The sequence below is a fragment of the Coffea arabica genome, chromosome 9e, assembly GCF_036785885.1.
Source record: "Coffea arabica cultivar ET-39 chromosome 9e, Coffea Arabica ET-39 HiFi, whole genome shotgun sequence".
NCBI lineage: Eukaryota > Viridiplantae > Streptophyta > Magnoliopsida > Gentianales > Rubiaceae > Coffea > Coffea arabica.
In genome coordinates this window covers 35,693,573-35,720,149 of record NC_092327.1, presented here as the reverse complement: position 1 = coordinate 35,720,149, position 26,577 = coordinate 35,693,573, and the positions used below count along the sequence as shown (strand labels likewise).

At 36.3% G+C, this 26,577-nt stretch overlaps 4 protein-coding genes and 1 long non-coding RNA gene across 7 annotated transcripts; all 5 read right to left on the bottom strand.

Annotated features, from left to right (window-relative positions):
- Nucleotides 1-454: 454 nt before the first annotated feature.
- Nucleotides 455-3,604, bottom strand: LOC113710690 (uncharacterized). Its single transcript, XM_072065509.1, has 8 exons — nucleotides 3,567-3,604; nucleotides 3,407-3,475; nucleotides 3,072-3,164; nucleotides 2,774-2,878; nucleotides 2,620-2,697; nucleotides 1,618-1,746; nucleotides 755-860; nucleotides 455-600 (listed from the first exon to the last, which is right to left on the bottom strand). Exons 3-8 carry the CDS (start codon nucleotides 3,162-3,164, stop codon nucleotides 455-457), a joined length of 657 nt encoding a protein of 218 aa, XP_071921610.1. The 5' UTR covers nucleotides 3,407-3,475; nucleotides 3,567-3,604.
- Nucleotides 3,605-6,947: 3,343 nt separating this feature from the next.
- On the bottom strand, nucleotides 6,948-7,932 carry LOC140014788 (uncharacterized). Its single transcript, XR_011821465.1, has 2 exons — nucleotides 7,491-7,932; nucleotides 6,948-7,325 (listed from the first exon to the last, which is right to left on the bottom strand). It is a non-coding gene; the product is annotated as an uncharacterized lncRNA (long non-coding RNA).
- Nucleotides 7,933-8,574: 642 nt separating this feature from the next.
- LOC113708663 (cationic amino acid transporter 5-like) lies at nucleotides 8,575-13,191 on the bottom strand. Its single transcript, XM_072065480.1, has 2 exons — nucleotides 11,937-13,191; nucleotides 8,575-10,689 (listed from the first exon to the last, which is right to left on the bottom strand). The coding sequence occupies exon 2, from the start codon at nucleotides 10,630-10,632 to the stop codon at nucleotides 8,869-8,871; it is 1,764 nt and encodes a 587-aa protein (XP_071921581.1). The 5' UTR covers nucleotides 10,633-10,689; nucleotides 11,937-13,191; the 3' UTR covers nucleotides 8,575-8,868.
- Nucleotides 13,192-13,327: 136 nt separating this feature from the next.
- LOC113710709 (phosphoribosylglycinamide formyltransferase, chloroplastic-like) lies at nucleotides 13,328-17,893 on the bottom strand. Its single transcript, XM_072065481.1, has 5 exons — nucleotides 16,666-17,893; nucleotides 16,016-16,124; nucleotides 14,959-15,135; nucleotides 14,185-14,311; nucleotides 13,328-13,720 (listed from the first exon to the last, which is right to left on the bottom strand). Exons 1-5 carry the CDS (start codon nucleotides 17,027-17,029, stop codon nucleotides 13,607-13,609), a joined length of 891 nt encoding a protein of 296 aa, XP_071921582.1. The 5' UTR covers nucleotides 17,030-17,893; the 3' UTR covers nucleotides 13,328-13,606.
- Nucleotides 17,894-19,217: 1,324 nt separating this feature from the next.
- Nucleotides 19,218-23,999, bottom strand: LOC113710710 (uncharacterized). Of its 3 annotated transcripts, none has more exons than XM_072066284.1 (11): nucleotides 23,803-23,994; nucleotides 23,391-23,530; nucleotides 23,206-23,262; nucleotides 23,037-23,099; nucleotides 22,877-22,945; nucleotides 22,542-22,634; nucleotides 22,244-22,348; nucleotides 22,090-22,167; nucleotides 21,088-21,216; nucleotides 20,225-20,330; nucleotides 19,218-20,070 (listed from the first exon to the last, which is right to left on the bottom strand). In XM_072066284.1, exons 2-11 carry the CDS (start codon nucleotides 23,526-23,528, stop codon nucleotides 19,886-19,888), a joined length of 1,023 nt encoding a protein of 340 aa, XP_071922385.1. In that variant the 5' UTR covers nucleotides 23,529-23,530; nucleotides 23,803-23,994; the 3' UTR covers nucleotides 19,218-19,885. The 3 variants fall into 3 exon arrangements, with proteins under 3 accessions (XP_071922385.1, XP_071922387.1, XP_071922386.1); XM_072066285.1 differs by having other exon boundaries at nucleotides 19,902-20,070; nucleotides 21,084-21,216; nucleotides 23,803-23,999; XM_072066286.1 differs by lacking the exons at nucleotides 23,206-23,262; nucleotides 23,391-23,530; nucleotides 23,803-23,994 and having other exon boundaries at nucleotides 22,542-22,760; nucleotides 23,037-23,101.
- Nucleotides 24,000-26,577: the final 2,578 nt, after the last annotated feature.

Below are 26,577 nucleotides of genomic sequence, written 5' to 3'. Positions count from 1 at the left end.
GTGGTCGCGGTCACGGTTGCGGCCCGGAACGTTTCACATCGGTCTCGGCATATCGGTCACGGTCTCGGTGAGACGCAAATTTTAAAATATTTAATATTCTAAAAATTGTTAATAATATAAAAAAAAAGTATGCTAAACAAAAATAATAAAAAATAGCAAAAGAAATGGCCGAGTCAATCCATTACGGTGTAATTCGGCCAATTTCTCGTCTTGACTCGGGATAACTCGAAGCGACTCGGTGTGACTCGGCCGAGTCAATCCGTCGCGGTGACGTCTCGGCCGATTTCTCGGCGAGTCAAGTATCTCGGTATCGTTTCGTCACGGTATCGTATCGGTAGGGACCGAGACGGTGACGACTCGGCCGAGACTTCGAACCATGCCTTCAACTCCTTGGTTCTCTGAATGGATTTTATATCTAAGATTTCCAGGCCTTCTGCAATTTTTTACTAACGTACTAAGCTCCGCCAAATACACCAACTGTCAATAGGCCAGCAACAGCCTGCCTTGCACTTGAAATCATAACTTTGTTCCTGAGAAGCTTCTGCATACACTTTGCAGCCTCTTCTTTTGAACCAATTACAACTTCTTGTTTAACTCGACCTACAAACCAAATGCCAATTACCTTAGTTGTATACACAAAAGGCCACGTGGAGGTCCAAGTCAACAACTTGTAGAGCATGTGACACATTAATCCATAAAATAAGCAACATCATACCAAGACCAACTAAACAAATGAATGAATGAAGGTCCATACCCAATTCATCCAGTATTTTCTTCTCTCCAACTTTTATCCCCATTTGACTTCTGATTGGTGGTGGAAGAGAAGAGACAAGTTTTGAAGCAGCAGATGACCCACAATCCTTATTTTAACAGTTCAAAGTATATATTAGAAAAAGAGTAAATCTTATATACACTGATAGTGTATACACTATTACCATTGGATCTATGACATATGTGCAAAAGTTGAATTTCAAATACAATACATGATAAATATCAGATCTTCTGAGACCAGGTTTGACTATAAACATGCACTTTCAGACTACGTAGTATCAAATTTCACTGGTCACAAGTAGAGAATATCCTATACAGATGCAACTAATCTTGTAAACAGACTCTAGAGAAAAGTACACCAACTTAGAGTGCTTTAAATCGCATGAAACCTAATATAGCCTCAATAAAGAAAATCTGAGAAATCAGAAGTTTCCCTTAGAAGCTCAGACAAGTGAGAAGCAGCTGACAGTCGACAGTCATTTGAAACTTGATAAATTGAATGCTTAACATAGATGACAAAAAGCGTTCCATTTCAAAGAACAAACAGAAAAGTGTACTACATGCCAGATAACATCAATAAGATTTGACCTTTTCAAAGAAAACACAATGATGCTAGTCATACAGCATTCAATTACAAAGTAAATCAGTGAAGAGGTCCCGACTACTGATTGTCCAAGCCAATATTTTTGGCAAGCTAGAGGACATAACTTGATCACAGAAATGATAGGTGAGGGAAAATTGAGTTGAGTTTAAATGTTTAACAAAAAAAATTGAATTGAAAGATAACAAGAACTGGAAGAATGAGTTAAATTCATGTAGCTAGCTAAAAAATTTAGACATACCTACCTGAGATACAGTTACTTGAGCATCACCAGAAGATGAAAGTCTCAACAAGTCCTTGGCTGCATATTCTTCAAGGAAAGGGTTATACATTCTATGAAACAAACTGAACTGCCCTTGGACAATCTTTTTCACCTGTGGACAGATTGGCATTTCTGTTAAATAGAATGATGATACTCAAATAAACAAAAGAACCAGCATCGCCCTAAATCTTCTCAAGCTTACAGCTATGCCATATAAAAGTCATTTCTAAAAATTTATTTCAGGGAATAACACCTTTGATGGTGGAGCTTTAGGCATGGTTCTCTGGCACTTTTTCAAGAACTTAGAGAATTTCAGGAATGGAGGCGGGCATAAACCTGACCTCCAACTCAACCACAAGAACAAGTGGACCCCAGCCTGTCAAGTCTAATCAGTCCTACCGTTAAGAAAGGAACATCACTTGAAGACAAAATTTAAATTAGTTTGACAGCTGACGCTATAACTAGATAAAGTATCAACTGGCTTATAAGAATCCCTATATTTGATCCACTCCGATGATTGGTACCTTACACAGAAGCCCTTAATAACTCGACTTACATGGTCTAAATACCAAGGACGCTGCCAATGATCGTTCAGAACACCAACAAGGATTTCAGGATCCAGCCCTACTTGTAAGGGGAAAATATTGTAAGAAGTGCACAAATTAATGCCATCAGGAGAGCCAAAGTCTGCTGTTTCTTAAACTAGTATCTAGTTGGTGATATAGCACACAAAATAAAACATTGGAGAAAACTATTGATCTGATTAAGAATCGAGGAAAGATATGTGTTTAAACTTTGTCAAAATAGGTGCTAGAAACAGAAGCCATGTCCATCTTGTATGATAAAACCAACAAGAAAAGAAAGGATCTGTAAGCTGTTGATAATTCCATGTGACAAAAGACGTGTAGAAGGAGAAGATAGAGCTTTTCTTGTGCTACCAAAAGCCATATCTACTGCAAATCTCCCAGAGTTTCAATCAGCTTACTTTATTTTTGTCTTCAGCAAAGAGCATTCTTAAGTCGCCCATATATGATAGGCTACATATTTTGGCATATAGATCCTCCTGCAAAACATGCCAATTTTTAGAAGACAGAAGATAAGTTTATGAATCAAACATAAAACATCACAAACCAGCAAACCTCTGTAAACTTGGATGGCAAAAGGAGAAGAGCAGCAGAAGTTGCAGCCCTCAGATTAATGTGATTCAGATTTTCAAGATCCAAACTATCCATGATTATATTTACCTACAAGCAAAATGATATATTCGAATGTGATATAAGCTTCAGTGCAACTTATTAAGCATTTAAAGATGAAATGCAAATGGACATTTTCTAAATTTAAGTATAACGGAAAACATTTCCATGAAAACTTCACAAGCCAAGTCCTACCAGAAAAAGCAATTCATTGAAAATTGGAGCACTTTGAAATAAAACATACAGGTTTTTGCAAGCGGCCACAAGGGTAGAATCTCTGCCATCCCAAAATGTCGTTAATCAAGTCATCCATTCTAACAACTCCATACTTATACATCTGCCAAAATCAGTTAAAGGTAAAATTACAAGAAAGATATACCGCAAGGCATTGATAGAACCCATGTAAATGTAAGTCAACAACCACTTGAACTTCACAGAGTTGTGGTGTGTTCAATTCCTCGCACTAAAAGCACACGAAAGAGACACATGCCAGCTCATATCATCAACCAAAACCATACACTCTTTATGTTTTCGACGGACAAAAGAAAAATATACGCATTCATTTGAAATGGTAGATACCTTATCATTCAACGAAACAAATAGATTGAAGTGCACGCCAACGCCAATATCATCAGCTACGCCAGCAATCTATTATCATATGATCGAAATCATTTATATAATTCAACTTAAACCAAATTAAATAAGTAAATCTTAGTCAAAAATCAAGCAAGAGTAGCACCAGCCTTGCACCACCGAAGCGCAGCAACCATGAAGCATAGTGATGCGCAGCAACCATGAAGCATAGTGATTCCTATTCATCTTCAAGTCCTTCATTTAAAACAGGGAGTAGACAAAAAATCAGCATGGTTCACCGAGTTCATGAGAGACATAAAGCAATATAAATAAAGATGCAGCACAAAGCAATCCAACTGCATACCTCAGAATGCCATTTCTCAGGATCAGACACACCAATAATGCAATCTATCATCGAGTTCTGCACAACCAAACAAAATTAAACAAAGAAACACACAAGTGAATGAAAGAAACCTGGAAATGTTGCACAAGAGTATTCAAGTGATCATTGCTACAAAACATAGTGGAGAAAAGGGAAGAAGTGAAAACCTTGTCGAGATTGTTTGGATGGAGAGTGGAACCATAAACACAACAGAACTCAACTGGGGGTAGAATTTCCAGCAAACCATTTAGCTCCGATGTACCATATTGTAGATCAATAATATGCAGAGGTTGGCCGCGGGCACAAGCTGAAACTGTGAAATTAATCTAGTACAATTTTGTTTAGGCTTGTGAAATTCGTTTACAAAAGTACATAAACATGTCAATTTTTTTTTTTTTTTTGCTCGAGTCCAAAATATGTGCTTTTTTTAAATAATAAATATATGCATGCTATACATTGTGATATTGCATTTGCACATAATAGCAAGTCATCTGTCACGTTTACTTTGTGTACACACTATCTAAAGTTGTTAATTGCAAGCCTGGCTAAGTTTGTTTGGATTACACATTATTTACATCTTATTTATGCACACTGATTTGCTTGTATCATTAATAAATTTTTCAATCATTTTTTTATCTTACATATATCATATAAAAAAAGTGCTACAGTATTTTTTTACAAAATTATCTCAAATAAACTACTATCCAAACACTGTTGTAATATGACATGTAAGAAAGCTGTTGCAACAATTTTTTCATTACTCTTTGGAAAATAGCGATAGTGTCAAAGGATATCAAACAGAATAATGCAGCTCACTCCTTTACAAAGCCCTAACATGTCATTTGGCATACTAGTTTTTTTTTCGTCAATAAGCAATTTTTATACTATTTCTATTTCTACTCTTATGTTAACTTATCTAAGAAAAGTCTAACCAAGTCAAGAAAATCGACAAAAACTAAATCACCGTCGAACGAGATGCATGCGTAGGAGTGCAATCAAGTCAAGCCGCTCGCGAATAGCTTGCGAGCGGCTTGGTCAAAAGTTTGGCTCGAGTTCTCAAACCAAACTCGAGCTACTCGTTACATTCAACAAGTCGAGTTCGAGTTTCAAAAATAAATACTCGAGTGCTCGACGAGTTTAATCGAGTTTTAATATTATATTTATATTATATTCATAATATATTTATATTATATATTTTGAGAAAATTTTTATAGGTTTAATTCAAAACTCGAGCTCGAGTTCGAGTATAACGGACTTGATATTTACTCGAGTTCAAACAAGTCGAGCTCGAGTTTAATTTTATTTTATCGAGTCAAGCTCGAGTCCAAATTTATTTATTCGTTCGAGCTCAAGTAGCATTGATTGTGATCGAGTTCGAGCTCGAGTATGGTACTACTCGAGCTCGACTCGGCTTGATAACACCCCTACACATGCCTGCACCCCGTTTTACATACTAGATGATTTACACCAATTTGCCAGTCAATGATGCTTTAGTTAGTAGGGTAACTTGAATTCAAATGTTCTGAATACGAAATTAATTCCCTACCAACAGCAGCGTCAAACATAATTTTGAATTAAAAAAAATTAAAAGTGTTCATCGTACCACGATCCTAATTCATTATCTGGACAAATGTGCCACAATCTTAGGAGTAATTGCGGTGGATTTGAAGAAAACAGGCAGAGGAAGGAAATCAGAAATCTAGGCGATGAAACTATCGGTGCAATTGCCTGCCAGATATTGGGACGCTCTTATGGCGCGTGACTGCAATATGACAAGAACTCTAATAGCTAGTTTGGGAGTTTAGGATAGAAAAAAAAAAGAAAAGAAACCTTAACAAGGATGAGAAGAGAAAAGAAAAGAAAAGATTTTGATGTTATTTGGGAGTTTAAAGAAGAGATTGGAAAGATTTTGAATATATATGTCATTAAAAATTTGTTCAATAACCATTTAGGGACATAATTGGTATTTTGAGAAAAATTTTCCACTTTCCGTCCAATCAGCCCAAAATGGGCGTAAGGCTTTTCCTGCTATAGCCTCAAAATGGATCTGATCAAATCGGTACATTTCCTTTCTTTTCTGACATCAAAAATCTCCATAACGAATAGAAAATTAATTTCCTCTATTATTTTCTTTTCTGTTTTGGTCAAATCTCTCCTCCCAAACGCCCTATAAATCCTACGTGCAGCAAAAGTCGTGTTGGTTTGGTCGCATCTGACTAGTGTATTCGAGCTCGAGATCAGAGTGTATTACTTGCGTTCGAATTTGAACTTGACCTCGACGAATTCTCGATTTCGAATCTTGAATTCGATCGCGTAAAAAAATGGAATGCTTAAAATTGAGATTGAGTTTGCTCAAAAAATAAATAGAGATAGAGTGATAAAGCATGTAATTTTATTCTAAATTGTATAAACGTTAACAGTGTATACACTATAAAAAAAATATGAGTGAACTTTCAAAAGGTTGAATTTGAACTTGAACATGTATTATCGGAGTTTGAACTTGATGAACTCGATGAACTCTTGATTTTGAAACTTGAGCTTGACCGTATAAAAAATAGAATGCTTGAAGTCGAACTTGAATTCGCTCAAAAAGCAGATTGAGATAGAGTGATAAAACATGTAATTTGTTCTAAATCTTATGTACGTTAACAATATATATATTAGGGTTAATCACATTTTATCCCCCTAAAGAATACCCCATTTTTCAGTTTACTCCCTAATCTTTAATTTTACTCACTTAACTCCCTTTAGGACAAAATTGCCCTTGCATTATTTTGATTTTTCCTTTACCTTATTTTCCTTTCTTTTATTTCTTTTTCACTTTCTTCTTTATTTAATTCTTCCTCTTTCCCACAAAAATCTTTACCTTAATGATTGAAATTAAAAAAGAGGAATTGCGGAGATCTATCTTCTCCTTAAATGATTAAAAAAATATTCAAATCACTTTCCTAAAATACAATTTTTTTAGCCTTTCAATTCCTTTAATTTTGGGTTTTCCTCTTTCCTTTTTAGTTTCTCATTTTATTCTCAAGAAAATATCATAAGATGAAGTTGTAAAATACGTGTCATTTAGCTCTTATTTCAAGTCATCTACTGAAACGTGGTGCGTTGATGTAAATGGTTTTTGGTGTTTGTTTTGATGTAGAAGCAATAACAAGAAGCGTATCAATCTAAGCGATACCACCTACAATTTGGAAAGCCCAAATGCGAAGCTGTAGAGCAAAAGTTTAGGCGTACAAAGTTTTAAAAGTGGTAAACGCCTACAACAATCTAAGTCTGCACTTTCAATTGATGGATGTTCCAAACTTTTACAAATCCCTAGATCCTATCTAAGTCTGCAAGGATTCCATGTTCTTAGTTTTCAGAGTAACTCGCACATATTTGCCTCCCCTGCTGCCTTTTTCTTCCAATAGTGCCTTAAGCCTGAATTCTCAGTATCTAGCGTTGAGCACTGGTTCAAGTTATTGGATATAGCTTCTTGAAAAGGACAATTTGGGTGCTCTAGTTTGTAGTTCCCAGGTGTTGGTTTACCCGCTTGACAAACTGATGAAAATAATTGCTTAGAGATCAATCATTCTAAGTTTCTGGTGAAACATTTTGCAAGAACTTACTTATAAAACAATTTTAAGATATATATAACAACAGGTCAATGGACGTGAAATGTAATGAATCTCATATGGGCTGACTGAATAAATAGCTCAATCTTACTGTCTGATGCAGGTTTTTTATGTGTCCAGGAAGCTGCTAATGTGCAGTTCAAACGATAGCTTCATTATCCTGCTGAATTCTGATAAAATTAGATACAAAACTTCTGAAGTAAAGCTCTGAATTACGAAAGCACAGACCTGTGATTCAGTCCACTATACAATGTCTACGCTAGCAAAGTTGCGCTGTGTCACACTTGATGTTACTGGTACACTGATAGCATATAAGGGCGAGCTTGGTGATTACTACTGCATGGCAGCTAAAGCTGTTGGTTTGCCATGTCCTGACTACAAACGAGTTCATGAGGGCTTTAAGCTTGCATATACTGACATGGCAAAGAAACATCCATGTTTTGGGTTTGCAGAAAATATCCCAAACATAGTTTGGTGGAAGAGTTGTGTGAGAGACTCTTTTGTTAAGGTATAACGATATGCAGGAGCACGAATTCTACTTATTTTTTATTTGGTTCATTGAACTCTTTTTCTGTGGAGCAATTTACTAACAAGGAGATGAGATAAGATTTGATCTTGTGGTGTCCACTGTGTCACAGGTTTCCTTCTTGTCAGAATATTCCATATGGTTATGAAGGCAATTGCTTTTGTAGATATGGCATTGCAAAATGTACAAACTCTAGGAAGGATGACATATTTTAAGCATAGGAAAGGACAGGATGGCTGTTTCCTAAGAAGATCAAGAGACTTGGTGCATTGATCCTCCCCAGAAAGGATTGAAATAGTGAACTTCGATTAGCATAATGTCACTTTTGAGGTTAGGGTGGAGTTATTTTCCGGATATAGATTTCTTTGTGGACTACCGATGCTTTTGTTGCAGGAATTTTTGGAGCATTTTGATAAACTTTTTTTGAAGTGTAGACAAAAATGTCGACACTATATGTGCTAAAAAATTGAAGAAAAAACCTGTAGAATAGGTTGAAATACTACTCAAATCACTTCTCGACTTATGCACTAAAAAGGGAAGATTGCTGTTTAGAAATCATCAGGGGGAAGGCAACTGTGAGCATAGTCTATACCACTAGGGGAAAGATTAATATATGCATCTCGCAATTCACGACCATATCAGCAGCAACTTTACACAACCAGGAAACAAGAAATGGATACCATATCTGCCTTTTCACAATTCAAAGGATACTTCATCCTGAACTTTGCATTGGATAACCACAGCAACAAAGGATCTGAACAATTGTCAAGCACAATTGTTTCAGACAATCGATGGTTATTATTTTGGCAGAACAACATATTCTTTTCCTCAGGTAATAAGATCATTCGCGTTGACAGACATTCTTGGAACGTACACTAGTATATTTTCTGACCGTATGTAGAACTGGATAACAATAATGAGACTGTATAAAAGTTAATTTAATCTATGGGTTGGGATTTCCTGTATCTTCTTCATCAACAGTCTTCGAAGATTTTTGATGAGCCAAGTCATAAGTAGCATGTAAACCAACAAAGACATAATAAATCAACATTACCACTGTACATATTCCAAACCTTATGAAAGCCTCAGCACCTAGAGATCCCATGAGAAACAAATTTGTAGCAATGGATAAGGAAGGCAGCCACGGAACAAGTGGAACACCCCAGACCTTTGGTGCTCTCTGCTGTGGCAAGAAAACTGAAATCCCCAGAGTCGCAAAAAACCAGAGAGGAATTGTCATAGTGTAACCGAGCCACCCTTTTGGATTTAAGCCCCAGTAAGCAGAAGTTCCCATGGAGGAAGCAATGATAAGAAGTAAGAAGATCATCAGCTTCAAGGCATCCCTCTGAGGAGTTATTCCTCTAGCATAGTACCTTCTCACAAGAAGAGCAACAGACATCATCATGAAGATAAATAGGGTGCTAACCGATAGGAGACTTGACAGGACACCTAAGCCTGAAAAGAAAGCGATACAGGAACCAGAAATGGTGATCAAAAGAGTAGCATATATAGGAGTTCCTGTCACCGGATGGACAAGTGAAAACCATGGAGGAATCATATGTGCTCGCGCGATGTGAGTAATGTATCGTCCTTGTCCAAGTGCACCTACCAATAAAACAGTGGTCATTCCCTTGAGAGCTCCCAGGGCAACCAGATACTTTGCCCAGTTCATACCCACACTCTGAAATGCAACTGAGTAGGCAGCATTTGGGTCAATATCTGTATACTTCTGCATCATACTAAGTGAAAGTGCCATCAGACAGTATATCACTGTGATCAGTGACATTGATCCAAGCAATCCTAGTGGTATATCTCTTGATGGATTTCTCGTCTCTTCAGCCATAGTTGCTATGTTGTCAAATCCTCCATATGCAAAATATACAATTGCTGCCGCTTGGAAGACCCCTTCAGCACCATGGGGCAAAAAGGGGGACAGATTGGTGGTGTCGGCATGAGCAAATCCTGCTATTATAACAAATATAATTACAATGTTGTTGATTGCAGATGCAATCCAATTGAAGTATGAAGTCTTCTTTGTGCTGGTCATGGCAATAGTACTGGCAACTACGAGAACTACAACTGCAATTGGATCTAACAGGTTATATCCGTCAGCAAGATTTGTATGGATTCGCAATGAATTGGGATGGCGATTAAGGAGGGTTGTAAAGTATGAAGTCCAAGCTCTTGCTACTGCTGCATTTCCAACCATGCACTCAAGAAGTATATTTCCTGCTGCTATGAAGGCTGCAAAATCTCCTAGTTCTACTCTGAGGTAAGCAAATGACCCTCCAGCTACTGGAATTTCCACTGCAAATTCAGTGTAGCAAAAGACTGACAGCATTGCAGAAATGCCTGAAGCAACATAGGATAACACAATAGCCGGTCCGGCATGCTTATGAGCTTCCTGGCCAGTGAGTACAAAGATGCCAGCCCCAATAACTGAGCCAAATCCAAACCAGATGAGATCCCACCAACTCAGGCATTTTTTCATGTCATTCTCGCTTTCTTTCCTGACCTCCCCAACTTCATTAGCATCATCAGACCTACCTACAAGACGGTCCTTGAATCGAAGACCAGTCTGTGATAAGGCAGACCTGTAGTTACTCCAGCTCTGGAAGGATTCTTCAGGAAAGAAGTCTTTTTTGCTCCATCTCCAATAACTCCTTGGTTGAGCCTCATTGATACTTTCTTTTCCGACTGACCCCATTTGCTAGCTTTTCTCAAGTGACTTGCTTTCAAGACTACAGCAAAGCTAGAGTTCAATCTGTTTCAATTGATATTAGACTTGTAAAGAGGTCTATAATCTGTGTCTTGCTCTGTTAATGCCAATTAATTACAGATGTGGGTACTCCAGCAAACAACTTGCAATTTGATATTCCGAGTGAAATAGGCAGATTAAATGCGTTTCTTGTCTTCTTCTATTATTGATTTTCCAAGATCCTGTCCTCTTTAATTTTTTCCATTTTCTCTAGTGTCATCTAATGTGGGCAGAAGACCACCCACAATATCTCATCCTGATTGCTAGGTGCTTTAAATTGCGGTAGGTTTGCCTTCTATTATTACACACGTCCAAGCTGTGGGGTTCCTCTCATTGTTTGGTCAAATGCATCGTGGTATATTTTCAAGTTGATTATAACCTTCTCAATTATAAGCCTAAGTTGTGAGAGATGCAGTCAATTCTGCAGAGTTTCAAACCTCCAAATAGAAGTCAAGACTCATGACTTTTTCCTAACTGGTTCAAGAGTTAAAATCACTACTCTTTTTCAAGAGTTAAAAAGACTTCAGTGTGATCGTCTTGCTATCTGTTCACTTGCACAAAGCATTTAATTTATCTTTGGCTGTGGAAAACTCTGAACTGGTAGCTTTCATATTTCAAGGCTGTTTTATCAAATATTCAGGAGTTATAGTGCTCAATTTTTTGGTTGATATTGCTTTCCTCCATTTCATTTTTTTTTTTTTTATCGAAACGTTAGAATCATTTCATTCAAAATGCTAAAAAACACAGTACGAGCAAAGGCTCCATTTCATGTTATTTCGATTTTTGTTTCTTTGGGGGTCAGTTGCTTTCTACCTCTAACTTTTCAGCCATAAAAATCTGAGAACGTTGGAAACAAAGATGGTTGAACCCAAAAAATTATAAGCAAGTGGCATGATCAGACTCATATGCCTGCATGCTCTTAAAGAATCCAAGGACGAGAAGACAAAAATGACAGCCAAGAATCTGAACTTATCCTAAACATTTGTCTTTGCAATCAATTATGATTAGACTAGTAGACCGAGACAGTAATCATGGTTCATGGCAGAAAACATTTATATGACATTAACTTTTCTTTGGTCATGTTTGAATTGTTTGTTTTCGTTGGAAAATATTATCGTTTTTTATGATCACATTTTTTTATATCTTTTTCTTTTACATATATCAAATTGTTACAATAATTTTTTCATGAAAAATGATGAAAAATACAATGCAAATACAGCCTTTATTTTCCTGTCCTGTTCCATTCTCAGTACCTTACTTATGTGGGGTGAACCACATTAAGAATTGTCTTTGACTTGTCACTTGTCAGGCCTCTTGCTTTATCTTGAAATGAACGAAGAGTCACTATCTTGCCGTCCCTTGGTGTCTTTTCTTCTTCTTTTCCCCTCAATTCCTGAAAATCCCATATCATTTTGCCTAGGACCACTCTAATTTGTGACAATGAGAGATTATGTATGATGTTAATGACTTGTTTGTTGTCTGTATTGAAACATGGCCTCCAAGATGATCATGACCATTTCACACCAAAAAAAAATTAAAGAACAAAAAAAAAAAAAGAAAGCAGGATCAGATGCCCATAAAAAATTGTGAGCTGATCCAGCATGATTGTGAGCTTCCTGGCCTGGCCAGTGAGCACAAAGATGCAAACCAGATGAGATCCCACCAACTCAGGCTTGTTTGACATTGAAATTCTAATCAGTGATGGTCATTGATGAATGATGATACTCCATTATTTATTTTCTTTCATGGACCAGGACGGATCTATTTTTTGACTTTTGGAACAGCAATGCAATTCCAATGATAATTGCGACCCTCTTGTCTATATAGCCTTTTCAAGTCAACATTTTGGAATACACAACGAATCAAAATACAAAAACTCTTGACTATTACGACCTTTTTCTCTTTTTCCTTTTTTCCGTTTTTGGTCAAGCACAAGACTCAAAAGCTATTGGTTTCGAGGTGTAGAGTTGCCTTGGTCATGATTTATGTTTGCGGCTAATGAAGGAATTATTTGTGTGTCTGTTGCTTGGGGAGTTAGAGTTTTATAGCAAATCTCCTTTTTCCAGTTAAAGAATTGGTGGCCTATCATTTGCACCATCATCAGAGTCTCATGTCTTTTGCCATTCCAAATTACCAAAGGGGAACTTTGTAACTCTCCATCTTTCACATTCATTAGCTTTATACTTCAACTGAATCTTGTAATTAAGAGGCAAAGTTTGTATCCAACTGGAGTTGTATTAGGATTTTCTAGTAACCAAGTATGAAACTTTCCACCATCTTGAAGGTAGTTTTCCACCTGTTTTGTTTCCCTTTTGTTTACCTTTTCTGGGGTATATGGGAAAGTGATCACAAGTTCACAAGGCATGTTATCACATTTTACATAAAACTGCAGTTTATAGAGCATGTAATCACATGTTAAACTTATATATACAAGCTAATAAACTCAAACAACTTTAAGACAACAGCAAATTTACCACAAAAATGCAACAATACCAATGGTGGCAGCAGCCAATAGCCCAGCACTGTAGAACACCGAATGGATGGGATAATACAAGAGCAAAGGCAACAGTTTACCTCGCTATTGAAGCTAGCAAGGCTGACTACTGCAATCATCAGCGATAATGAAATAACAGTAAACTGTCAGTTTGAAAAAGCCGCAGTTTCAATACACTCTTCCAGATTGTAAAATTCATCATCTTGATAGGCAATTAGCAAGAGATGTGGGAAAACTTAGCCCCTACAGGTAATCAACTCTCTTTTACCTAGACATGCTGTAAAGCTAGCATATTATCTACTACCCCACATTAGCAGTAAGTGCAACACAATATTATAGCTTATACATACACTGTAGCAAAAAGAACAGGCAGCCACGGGCTCTTGCATGAAGATTTTCTCTTAAGGGATTGAATGATGGTTGAAAGCACTACTTATAAACGCTAAGATTTTCTTTGCATTGGATCAAAGGTACACCATCTTCCCGCCAGATTATCCTTTCTTCACATAATGCTGCCACAACCTCTTTATACAATTTATGTTCCTAATAATAGTACAAACAAAACCATGTCATCAAAGATGAAAATATCAGCAAAAAGGTGCAGTGTAAAGCAAATTTGAGGTGAATTACACAAAATTCAAATCACAGTAGAGAGTGTGTCAGGCTTGAGCTTTTCTAATCCCTGTTCTGTTCTTCCCTTCTATGATTTCTAGTCTCAATTTGAAGAAAAGCATGCACAGTATACAATGGAAGGAATGCAGTGGATGGGGGGGGGGGGGGAGGAATACAGATGATAAGCCATAACAATGGTGAAAAACTTTAACCAGGTGTCAATTTATTCAAGCCAGGCACTAATATGTTTGAGACAAAAGAAGTTCAAAAGCAAGAACCAGTAATGGTGCTAAACAGATTAGCAATAAACTTTTCTTCAGGTAGTCATTACTACATCTGAATGAAACATAGAATTGCATATTTGGGGTGTAAAACCTTACATAAAACTTCATTACCTGATGGAGGACTCTCGCAGCTAGCTCTTCTGCTGTGTCATTAGGTAGCACGGGTACAATCCTTTGGGCAAGTATGCGACCCCTGTCATACTCCTCATCCACATAATGTATTGTGGGACCCGAGTATCTAAGAAACACCGAAAGAAATAACAGGAAATTACTTGCTATATGAAAGGTATAAAAATTTAAATAAAAGTCTCTTGACTGAAAACAACTAAGCCTAATAGAATTCTAACAGCAAAGATATGTCCTACATCCACGTAGAAGAGGAATATATACAGACCCATGATCTGATGTTTCACAGTAAAAATCTCTTCTCACCTGCCACTACCTTCCTCTTCTCCAATCATTTAAAAAAAAAAAAAAGCATTGAAAATGGGAAACAAAGAGAAGAGAAGACCAAATATTTTTTGGTGCAAAGAGAAGCAAAACGTGAGTTTGAAATACTTTAGTAGAGTACACATTGACAAATATCAGGTATCAGTTCAATGACAGGTTATGCTTGCACTATCGCAACCCTCAAATAATGTTCTGACAGATAACTAAGCAACTTTGAAGCTCTGCCATTAAAATTGATGGATTTTACAAATTATCCAGCTCAGTCTGCAAACTTAAACCACTTTAATAGGTAAGGTGTCAAAGAGATTGAACTGCTGATAATACTCGTCATACATTTTCTTAACAGTTTGAAGGAAAATTCCATCAAAGACAAAGGACTACCAGAACCAAAAGAAAAAGAAGTTAGACATCAACGACAGTGGGGAGAGGACTAACCTTGCTCCAGATGCAATGACTGCCTTATGCACCTTCATACCGTAATAACCTTTGCCTCCAAAAGCTGGAAGAAGTGAAGGATGAATGTTCAGTATGGACCTTGGAAATGCTTGAATCAACTCAGTAGGTATAAGCTTCAAGTAGCCAGCTAAGACAATGAAATCGACCTTGTAGCTTCTGTCAAGTTCACGGCACAGGGAGAATTAAAAGAGAAATGGCGAAGCACAAATAGCCATTAACTTCTTTTTTCTTTCTTTTTATGGTTTCCTGATCTTTCTTGATTTTGCTTTTTCTTTTGTGGGTTAATTCATCTTGTTTGGATGGGATGTCAATATAGAGGATACTATTAGTGACTGATAAATGTACTAGCTGATGACAGAAACTTACTTAGCATGGATGGGTTTCACAATTATACATTCATATCCATCAAGATATGTAAATTTTCAAGGACAAATTTCAGAGAATAATTCATGCTCTTTGGGGAAGGAGAAGTACGTTATTACCATCCAAGCCTCTTAGATTACATCACTTTCGTAACTTGAATCATGCACATCTATCTTCATTGCCTTTCCATTTCCAATTTGCAAATATCACCACATGTGAAAACAACCCCTTGAAATCGAATCACATGCCCAATCAATTTCAAACACGCTCTAATAACTACCATAGTTTTCACATTTTTCCATAATCTTTACTAAAGACTTCAAAGAGGGTACATGTGAGAGTAAGCACACAATTCATCACAGTAATCATATATAAGTTCCAACTGACAAGTTCAAATCAGGAACCAGTCATATTGCAAGACCAAATGCCTTTCATGTACCTCATACTTCTATTTACTGTATAATCTAAGAGGAAGACACTAAAATTATGGAAATCAATGTCCAGTACTCTTCTTTTATTTAAGCAAATTCAAAAGCAAACAAGAGCTTTCAGCCAGAGTATCCAGTAAATTAATCCTAAAAATGAATTTAGGCAGCAGAAGGACTTCCAGAAGACATATTTTCACCCAAAACGTGATAGCAAAAATGCTCGCTATAAAGCAGGGAGGGAATACCTAATAGCATTTACAAGGTCTTTGGAAGACAAAACAGAACCATCTTTCACCTTAGGGAACAAAATGACAGGGATGCCTTTATCTCTAGCGAACTCTGCACCTCCACAGTCTGTTATGCATAAAAAGTCACTAGAAAAAAATGATCAGGAGACAGCATATGAACTTAAACTTTTGACACTCCACCACTAGCTTGTTTGATACAAACAAACACGTAGGACCTTGATTTTATTAGTTTATACTAAAATGGATCTAGAATGCTATAAATCCATAAAGCCTTTATTATCACAAGAATCTTGGTATTCAGTTCATTAATCTCCTTTCACAAACTTATCATGGCATAATCTTCACAAAACCTTCTCTACAAGTGTTCCTAAACAAAATTGCTAAAACCTTTAAACATGTATGACTAGAGGTAGCCCAGATAGCTTGATTATTTCTGCTTTCCCAAATCATTCTTCAAAGAGTTATGGAGGCAATGCACACTAGCATGAATCTGTAAAGGAAGAAAACTATGCAATTCATATCTAAATAAACCAAAACAAATGGTAAAGCTGAAAACATCCTACAATGAAGCATTGAATATCACAAAAACATAACATGCAACAATTGAAGTGGAGAAGCAAACAAATGAAACACCATGCTTTCAATACCAGGTTTATTGGTGATCAAGACAGAAATGTCTCCATGAATAAAGCCATTGACAGTTGCCTCATGAAGTGACTTGAAATTGGAACCTCCACCAGAAACAAAAACAGCTAGATTTTTCCTCCTAACTTTTGCTTTTACACTATCCTCAAGCACATTAGGACCAACTATTTCACTGTGTACCTCCTCAACACTAGCTCTTATCCTCAATCTTTTCTCCGTAATTGCAATATTTGAAGGAAAAGATAAATGGGTCCTCAAGAGAACATGTTTTGAACTTGAAAAAGCCACAGGCTTTAAAGCATAACACTGGGTTTTAGGACTATTAATGGTAGAATAATTTCCAAAAACTGAGCTGTGAGCATCCATTTCGACCCGTTTACCGACGGGTCTCTTCTTTATGTTCCGGAACCGGATTCTACGGGTCTCGGATCCGGGTCGGCCTACCCGCAAAAAAGAGAGAGAGACGGTACAAAGCTGAACCACCTTAATAAAAGAAATTGGTTTAATTTTTTTTTTTTAAAAAAAGGAAAATATGCATCAATAGAAGTGAGCAGAGCAATCCCGTAAAGAAAGTCCGAAGTAGAAAAATAGAGGTGGGAAATCGAGGCGATAAAAGTGCCTCCTGTTGCTTAATTGTTGTTTTGGAGAGCAGGAGGTAGAAATGATGAAGGAAGCAGCCGCAGGAATGAACAATGAAGAATGGAGGATGAATATACCCCACGGTCCCCACCAATACAGTCCACTGCAGACTGCATTTAAACCAACTAAACAATAACTGCTCTCTCACTTCTCTTTCTTCTGCTTCTTTTTCTTTTGCTCTATCAATCCATCAATGTAGTAGCGTATTTACATTTCCGAGAAGAAAAACTCCCTCTCCCTTCTATTTCCTTAACAGTTAACAGACCCAGAAATAGAAAAATGCAAAACAAAACCCAACCTGGCTTTTTTCACTGCAAATAGATCCTTTCCGATTTTTTTTTTTTTTTTAAATTGGTTTGGGCATTGCAACCGCTTCTTTCCTTCCTTCCTTTTAACTAATTGCCCGGGGCCGATGAGAAAGAGAGGCGATGGACTGGAAGCTTAGATTTTGCCTTGCTCCTCTTTGAAGCTTGAAAAGGGGACGGCTAAAATTGGGGACAACAAAAGAGAAGAGAGAGTGAGAGAGACATGCGGCGCTCGTCTAAAATGGGGTATCAGGGTTTAGCCTGTTTGGATAACAAATTGAAGTAAAGTTGGAGTATTATAGTGATAAATATATTTTTTTAAATTATTAATTAAATTATATTCGATCCAGGTCGAATAAGGATCGGAATATATTCGTATCTGATCGTTTTTATGTTTGATAAAACGGATCCAGATCCAGGTCCAGGTAACAGAATTATATTCCTACCCGTACCCGAAATTATTTGCCGGATCCGATCGGGTCCGGGTCTGGATCCGGACCGTTGACAGGCCTACTCCTAGTATAGCTATTTTATAGAAAAGTCTCATATGATTTTAAATTATACACATCAGTACCTCATGGTTTGATATAAAGTGAAAAAATTAACAGAAATTGTTAAATTTAATGTGTTTGATGTAAACATGCTGGAAATGCGTGCGGTTCTTCCAAAAAATAGCTTTTTAAGGTAAATTTTGACCTGAAATACCCATTTTGTCCCTCATACCTTAATAAAACAACTATGATTCTTCTTCAAATTTGCTCCAAACTTGTAGAAATCAACTTTTTTGCTTATATTATTAGTGAATAAAACTAATGAATCAAAAATCGTTTGTTTTAGGTTATTTTTGCTTATACTATTAGAGCATTTCTGTCATTTCACTCAAAACCGTTTATTTTAACGATTTTCATCCATTTTGAATCATGAGATACCAACACGTATGATTTAAAATCACAAGGAGTTTTTCTGTAAGATAGCCATACCACATAGAACTTTTTTGTTGTTTACCCAAAAAAAAATATGTTTATTGGGTAGTTTTCTATTATTATTATTATTTATTATCTCCCTTATTTCATTTTTCTTACAGATTTTCTTTTAAATTTTCTCAGCATTCCCAAGCATAGTTATTGATAAGGGTATTCTGAAATATGTTTGAAGTGGCAAGAAAAGAAAAATCAGAAGTGAGTAACCACGAAAAATTAGGATGACTTGAGATAATTAATGGAAGAGTAGTAGCTGACACAAAACAATCTAGGGGAAAAAATAATGTAACATTTTTGTGAATACAAACAAGAACGGATAGAATTTCAGTTAGAATGGTGATCATATAAAAGAGAGGATCATGGTGAGAATTTCATTCATTGATTTGAAATATTTTCCAATGAAAAAGAGGATAATGGTGTAAATGTGTTCTTCTCCCCATACTAAATGTTGCATCTCTGCATTTTTTTTTTTTTTTTTTTTTGATAGGATCGTGCATTATTCTACAATCCGATGCTGCAAAACTATTCAGTGCAGATGCAGATTTCCGACTCTATAAACTTTGGTAAAAATTAGCTTAGTAGAGTAACAAAAGTAGGCTGTTGCCACAGCAGCAACAAGTACTATGACAATTCCAGTAAATCTTTTTGCACAGAAGCTAAGATTACAGAAGCAATGACAACCATCTCTGAAATGGATTTTGCAATTGAGAGAAACAGGACTTCTATTTGCAGACATCTGATTGTAAAGAGACAATTAACTGATATCTGGAGATTGAAGGATTCCTTCTCCTGCTGTTTTTTGCCTTTGTTCACAGGCAGGAATACAAAATGTTGGGCGCTCATCGGCAAGATTTGCCACAAAGCTTCTTCATCATGTCTAACAATGAAATTCCTGTTGTACAAAATCCATGTTCTAATAGCAATTTTCGTAGGCTTAACATGTTCGCTGTTCACAGACGAAAACTTGCTATTTGATCCACATTTACCGTCGCTTCATCTGCATCTACAAAAGACATACACGTAAAGCACATTTTCTTTTCTTTGGTTGACCCTTCCCGACCATCATTCTCTCAAAATTGTTCTTCGGACCTATTTCAGCAAAAGGAGAAATATGTTCTTGTATCACTCTCCTTGAGGATTTTGACTTCTGGTGAGTCTGGTGCAGGAGGGAGCCTTCTTTTTCTCTGTCTTTTCCTTCTTCTTCCCTGACCATCTTAGACAATAAAAAATGGACTGGGCAGGTCTTCACAAATGGTAGAGCCCCTTCAACTCCTTGGTTCTCTGAATAGAGATTATATCTAAGATTTCCAGGCCTTCTGCATTTTTTTACTAACATATCGAGCTCCGCCAAATACACCAACTGTCAATAGGCCAGCAACAGCCTGCCTTGCACTTGAAATCATAACTTTGTTCCTAAGAAGCTTCTGCATACACTGTGCAGCCTCTTCTTTTGAACCAATTACAACTTCTTGTTTAACTCGACCTACAAACCAAATGCCATATACCTTAGTTGTATACACAAAAGGCCACGTGGAGGTCCAAATTAACAACTTGTAGAGCATGTGACACATTAATCCATAAAATAAGTAACATCATACCAAGACCAACTAAACAAATGAATGAATGAAGGTCCATACCCAATTCATCCAGTATTTTCTTCTCTCCAAGTTTTATCCCCATTTGACTTCTGATTGGTGGTGGAAGAGAAGAGACAAGTTTTGAAGCAGCAGATGACCCACAATCCTTATTTTAACAGTTCAAAGTATATATTAGAAAAAGAGTAAATCTTATATACACTGATAGTGTATACACTATTACTATTGGATCCATGACATATGTGCGAAAGTTGAATTTCAAATTCAATACATAATAAATATCAGATCTTCTGAGACCAGGTTTGACTATAAACATGCACTTTCAGACTACGTAGTATCAAATTTCACTGGTCACAAGTAGAGAATATCCGATACAGACGTAACTAATCTTGTAAACAGACTCTAGAGAAAAGTACACCAACTTAGAGTACTTTAAATCACATGAAACCTAATATAGCCTCAATAAAGAAAATCTGAGAAATCAGAAGTTTCCCTTAGAAGCTCAGACAAGTGAGAAGCAGCTGACAGTCGACAGTCATTTCAAACTTGATAAATTGAATGCTTAACATAGATGACAAAAAGTGTTCCATTTCAAAGAACAAACAGAAAAGTGTACTACATGCCAGATAACATCAATAAGATTTGACCTTTTCAAAGAAAACACAATGATGCTAGTCATACAGCATTCAATTACAAAGTAAATCAGTGAAGAGGTCCCGACTACTGATTGTCCAAGCCAATATTTTTGGCAAGCTAGAGGACATAACTTGATCACAGAAATGATAGGTGAGGGAAAATTGAGTTGAGTTTAAATGTTTAACAAAAAAAATTGAATTGAAAGATAACAAGAACTGGAAGAATGAGTTAAATTCATGTAGCTAGCTAAAAAATTTAGACATACCTACCTGAGATATAGTTACTTGAGCATCACCAGAAGATGAAAGTCTCAACAAGTCCTTGGCTGCATATTCTTCAAGGAAAGGGTTATACATTCTATGAAACAAACTGAACTGCCCTTGGACAATCTTTTTCACCTGTGGACAGATTGGCATTTCTGTTAAATAGAATGATGATACTCAAATAAACAAAAGAACCAGCATCGCCCTAAATCTTCTCAAGCTTACAGCTATGCCATATAAAAGTCATTTCTAAAAATTTATTTCAGGGAATAACACCTTTGATGGTGGAGCTTTAGGCATGGTTCTCTGGCACTTTTTCAAGAACTTAGAGAATTTCAGGAATGGAGGCGGGCATAAACCTGACCTCCAACTCAACCACAAGAACAAGTGGACCCCAGCCTGTCAAGTCTAATCAGTCCTACTGTTAAGAAAGGAACATCACTTGAAGACAAAATTTAAATCAGTTTGACAGCTGATGCTATAACTAGATAAAGTATCAACTGGCTTATAAGAATCGCTATATTTGATCCACTCCTATGATTGGTACCTTACACAGAAGCCCTTAATAACTCGACTTACATGGTCTAAATACCAAGGACGCTGCCAATGATCGTTCAGAACACCAACAAGGATTTCAGGATCCAGCCCTACTTGTTAGGGGAAAATATTGTGAGAAGTGCACAACTTAATGCCATCAGGAGAGCCAAAGTCTGCTGTTTCTTAAACTAGTACCTAGTTGGTGATATAGCACACAAAATAAAACATTGGAGAAAACTATTGATTTGATTAAGAATCGAGGAAAGATATATGTTTAAACTTTGTCAAAATAGGTGCCAGAAACAGAAGCCATGTCCATCTTGTATGATAAAACCAACAAGAAAAGAAAGGATCTGTAAGCTGTTGATAATTCCATGTGACAAAAGACGTGTAGAAGGAGAAGATAGAGCTTTTCTTGTGCTACCAAAAGCCATATCTACTGCAAATCTCCCAGAGTTTCAATCAGCTTACTTTATTTTTGTCTTCAGCAAAGAGCATTCTTAAGTCGCCCATATATGATAGGCTACATATTTTGGCATATAGATCCTCCTGCAAAACATGCCAATTTTTAGAAGACAGAAGATAAGTTTATGAATCAAACATAAAACATCACAAACCAGCAAACCTCTGTAAACTTGGATGGCAAAAGGAGAAGAGCAGCAGAAGTTGCAGCCCTCAGATTAATGTGATTCAGATTTTCAAGATCCAAACTATCCATGATGATATTTACCTACAAGCAAAATGATATATTCGAATGTGATATAAGCTTCAGTGCAACTTATTAAGCATTTAAAGATGAAATGCAAATGGACATTTTCTAAATTTAAGTATAATGGAAAACATTTCCATGAAAACTTCACAAGCCAAGTCCTACCAGAAAAAGCAATTCATTGAAAATTGGAGCAATTTGAAATAAAACATACAGGTTTTTGCAAGCGGCCACAAAGGTAGAATCTCTGCCATCCCAGAATGTCGTTAATCAAGTCATCCATTCTAACAACTCCATACTTATACATCTGCCAAAATCAGTTAAAGGTAAAATTACAAGAAAGATATACCGCAAGGCATTGATAGAACCCATGTAAATGTAAGTCAACAACCACTTGAACTTCACAGAGTTGTGGTGTGTTCAATTCCTCGCACTAAAAGCACACAAAAGAGACACATGCCAGCTCATATCATCAACCAAAACCATACACTCTATATGTTTTCGACGGACAAAAGAAAAATATACGCATTCATTTGAAATGGTAGATACCTTATCATTCAACGAAACAAATGGATTGAAGTGCACGCCAACGCCAATATCATCAGCTACGCCAGCAATCTATTATCATATGATCGAAATCATTTATATAATTCAACTTAAACCAAATTAAATAAGTAAATCTTAGTCAAAAATCAAGCAAGAGTAGCACCAGCCCTGCACCACCGAAGTGCACCAACCATGAAGCATAGTGATTCCTATTCATCTTCAAGTTCTTCATTTAAAACAGGGAGTAGACAAATCAGCATGGTTCACCGAGTTCATGAGAGACATAAAGCAATATAAATAAAGATGCAGCACAAAGCAATCCAACTGCATACCTCAGAATGCCATTTCTCAGGATCAGACACACCAATAATGCAATCTATCATCGAGTTCTGCACAACCAAACAAAATTAAACAAAGAAACACACAAGTGAATGAAAGAAACCTGAAAATGTTGCACAAGAGTATTCAAGTGATCATTGCTGCAAAACATGGTGGAGAAAGGGGAAGAAGTGAAAACCTTGTCGAGATTGTTTGGATGGAGAGTGGAACCATAAACACAACAGAACTCAACTGGGGGTAGAATTTCCAGCAAACCATTTAGCTCAGCTCCACTTTTCTCGTTCTCTGATTTATCGTTATCATGAGCCGGTTCCATTCCTGCAGCAAATTCAATAATAAAAAAAAAAAAAAGAGTGTGAACCAAATTGAATTAAGCTTATCCTTCTTCGCTACTGTCCACTAATGGAATTAAGGGCTTTTTCAAGTATCTTGCATATACACTAAATTTGACTCGGGAATTTCGTCGAACAAGTGGTATGCAAATGCTTGTTCAAAGTAATGAACTTTATTTATGGGAAGAAGAAGAAGAAAAGGATCGCCTTTTGCATTCATTCTACGTTTGTTATAATATAATTGGCTTCAATCCATACCTGAAGTGGTAAAAATGCAATCGTGTTAAGCATAGAAATGCAGCTTCACCGAGGAAAGTGGAAACTTTTCTGTGTCCTTTGTTTCTCGCCCTTTTTTCTTGGTGGAACGGCTTGAAGTTTGAAGATGGAGAAATGGCGGTTGGGTCAATGTTAGGCTGGGCTGGGCTGGGCATGTCTTTTTAGCATCCTGACTCGATTGCTCAAACGCATGCATACCATTTGGTGGGTTAGACAGGAAATGATCAAGGCCCAACTGGAAGAGCTCATTTGTGATTTGAGCCAATAAACGACCAAATATTGACTAAAAATTCAAGTATTTAGTTAATGAACAACGTACAACAAGATGATAGTTATTTATTTTAAAATTCCCTACAAAAATTTTATTTATTTTAAATTTTTAAAAAAAAAAAAACTAGATACACTTTACGCAACTTCAGATCATTTATATATTTTTTTCCTTAGTTGCTAGCTGTTGAATCCAAAAATTTCTCGAAAAACCAAAAAAAAAAAAAGGGGAAAGAAAAGGCTACAACAAATTGGTGGGCTATTACCCACCTCAATTGCCGGTATGTTGTAACCACTAATCACATATACTGTTAACTTTTCTAACGCTGTCATTGATTTGATTTAAATGAGATAAATTTGAGAATTTAGAACATAAAGTATCCAAAAATTAAGATTTTAAAATGCAAAGTTAGAAAATGATACGAGTTCAATGATGGAAAGTGGAGTTAAGTTAATCCGATGTACCATATTGTAGATCAATAATATGCAGAGGTTGGCCATGGACACAAGCTGAAACTGTGAACTTGAAAAAGTGCTACAGTATTTTTCAATCACAAGCCGTGGACATTTTTCAATCATTTTTTTTTATCTTACATGTATTACATCAAAAAAGTGTTACAGTATTTTTTCACAAAATTATCTCAAATAAACTACTATCCAAACACTATTTTGTAATATGACATGTAAGAAAGCTGTTGCAACCATTTTTTCATTACTCTTTGGAAAATAGCGATAGTGTCAAAGGATATCAAACAGAATAATGCAGCTCACTCCTTTACAAACCCATAACATGTCATATGGCATACTAGTTTTTTTTCGTCAATAAGCAATTTTTATACTATTTCTATTTCTACTCTTATGTTAACTTATCTAAGAAAAGTCTAACCAAGTCAAGAAAATCGACAGAAACTAAATCACCGTCGAACGAGACGCATGCATAGGAGTGCAATCAAGTCAAGTCGCTCGCAAATAGCTTGCGAGCGGCTTAGTCAAAAGTTTGACTCGAGGTCTCAAACCAAGTTAAGAAAATCCACGAAAATTGAATCACTATCGAACGAATGCACACCGTTTGGCATACAAGATGATTTACACAGTAGAGTGGTTTTTCAATTTGTCAGTCAATGATGCTTTAGTTAGTAGGGTAACTTGAATTCAAATGTTCTGAATACGAAATTAATTGCTTACCAACAGCAGCGTCAGGCATAGTTTTGAATTAAAAAAATTTAAAAGCGTTCATCGTACCACGATCCTAATTCATTTTCTGGACAAATGTGCCACAATCTTAGGGGTAATTGCAGTGGATTTTAAGAAAACAGGCAGAGGAAGGAATTCAGAAATCTAGGCGATGAAACTATCGGTGCAATTGTCTGCCAGACATTGGGACGCTCTTATGGCGCGTGACTGCGATATGGCAAGAACTCTAATAGCTAGTTTGGGAGTTTAGGATAGAAAAGAAAAGAAAAAAAAGAAACTTAAGTTACGAAAGAAAAGAAATGATAGGAAAAGAAAAGAAGAGATTTTGATGTGGCTCGATAGTTTAAAGAAGAAAGTTGAAAGATTTTGGATATATATTTTATTAAAAATTTGTTCAATAACCATTTAAGGACATAATTGGTATTTTGAGAAAAATTTGTAGCCACTTTTCCACTTTCCGTCCGAATCAGGCAAAAATGGGGGCAAAAATTGGTATTTTCTTTTCTTTTTTGGTCAAATCTCTCCTTCCAAACACACTATAAATCCTAGGTGCAGCAAAAGTCGTGTTAGTTTGGTTGCATCTGACTAGTGTGTTCAAGTTCAATCAAATTAGAATACTAGTGTATTCAAGCTCGAGATCAAAGTGTATTACCTAAGTTCGAATTTGAACTTGAACTCCATGAACTCGATTTCGAATCTTGAATTTGACCATGTAAAAAAATGGAGTGTTGGAGATCGAGATTGAGTTCACTTAAGAAACAAATTGAGATAAAGTGATAAAATATGTAATTTATTCTAAATCTTATATACATTGACAGTATATACACTATAAAAAAATATGGATGAACTTTCAAAAGGTCGAACTTGAACTTGAACATGTATTATTGGAGTTTCAACTTGAACTTGAACTCAATGAACTCTCGATTTCAAAACTCAAGTTCGACCGTGTAAAAAAATAGAATACTTGAAATCGAACTTAAGTTGGCTCAAAAAATAAATTGAGATACAGCGATAAAATATATAATTTATTCTAAATCTTATATACGTTAACAATATATACATTATTAAAAAAAAATAGATGGACTTTCAAAAGGTTGAATGAACTTTGAACAGAATAGTTAAATTGCTCCACCTCGAGTCAAGCTTTATCATTGCTATATGTGACCCCGTCTGTTATAAAGGCGCGTGCGTTCATTCCTTCGTACAACCCGCAGCGGTGCAATTTTGATGACACGTCCCCGGCCGCTACAAAACCAGTGGCAAATCATCCATGGTTTTTCAAAATTTTAAAGAAAT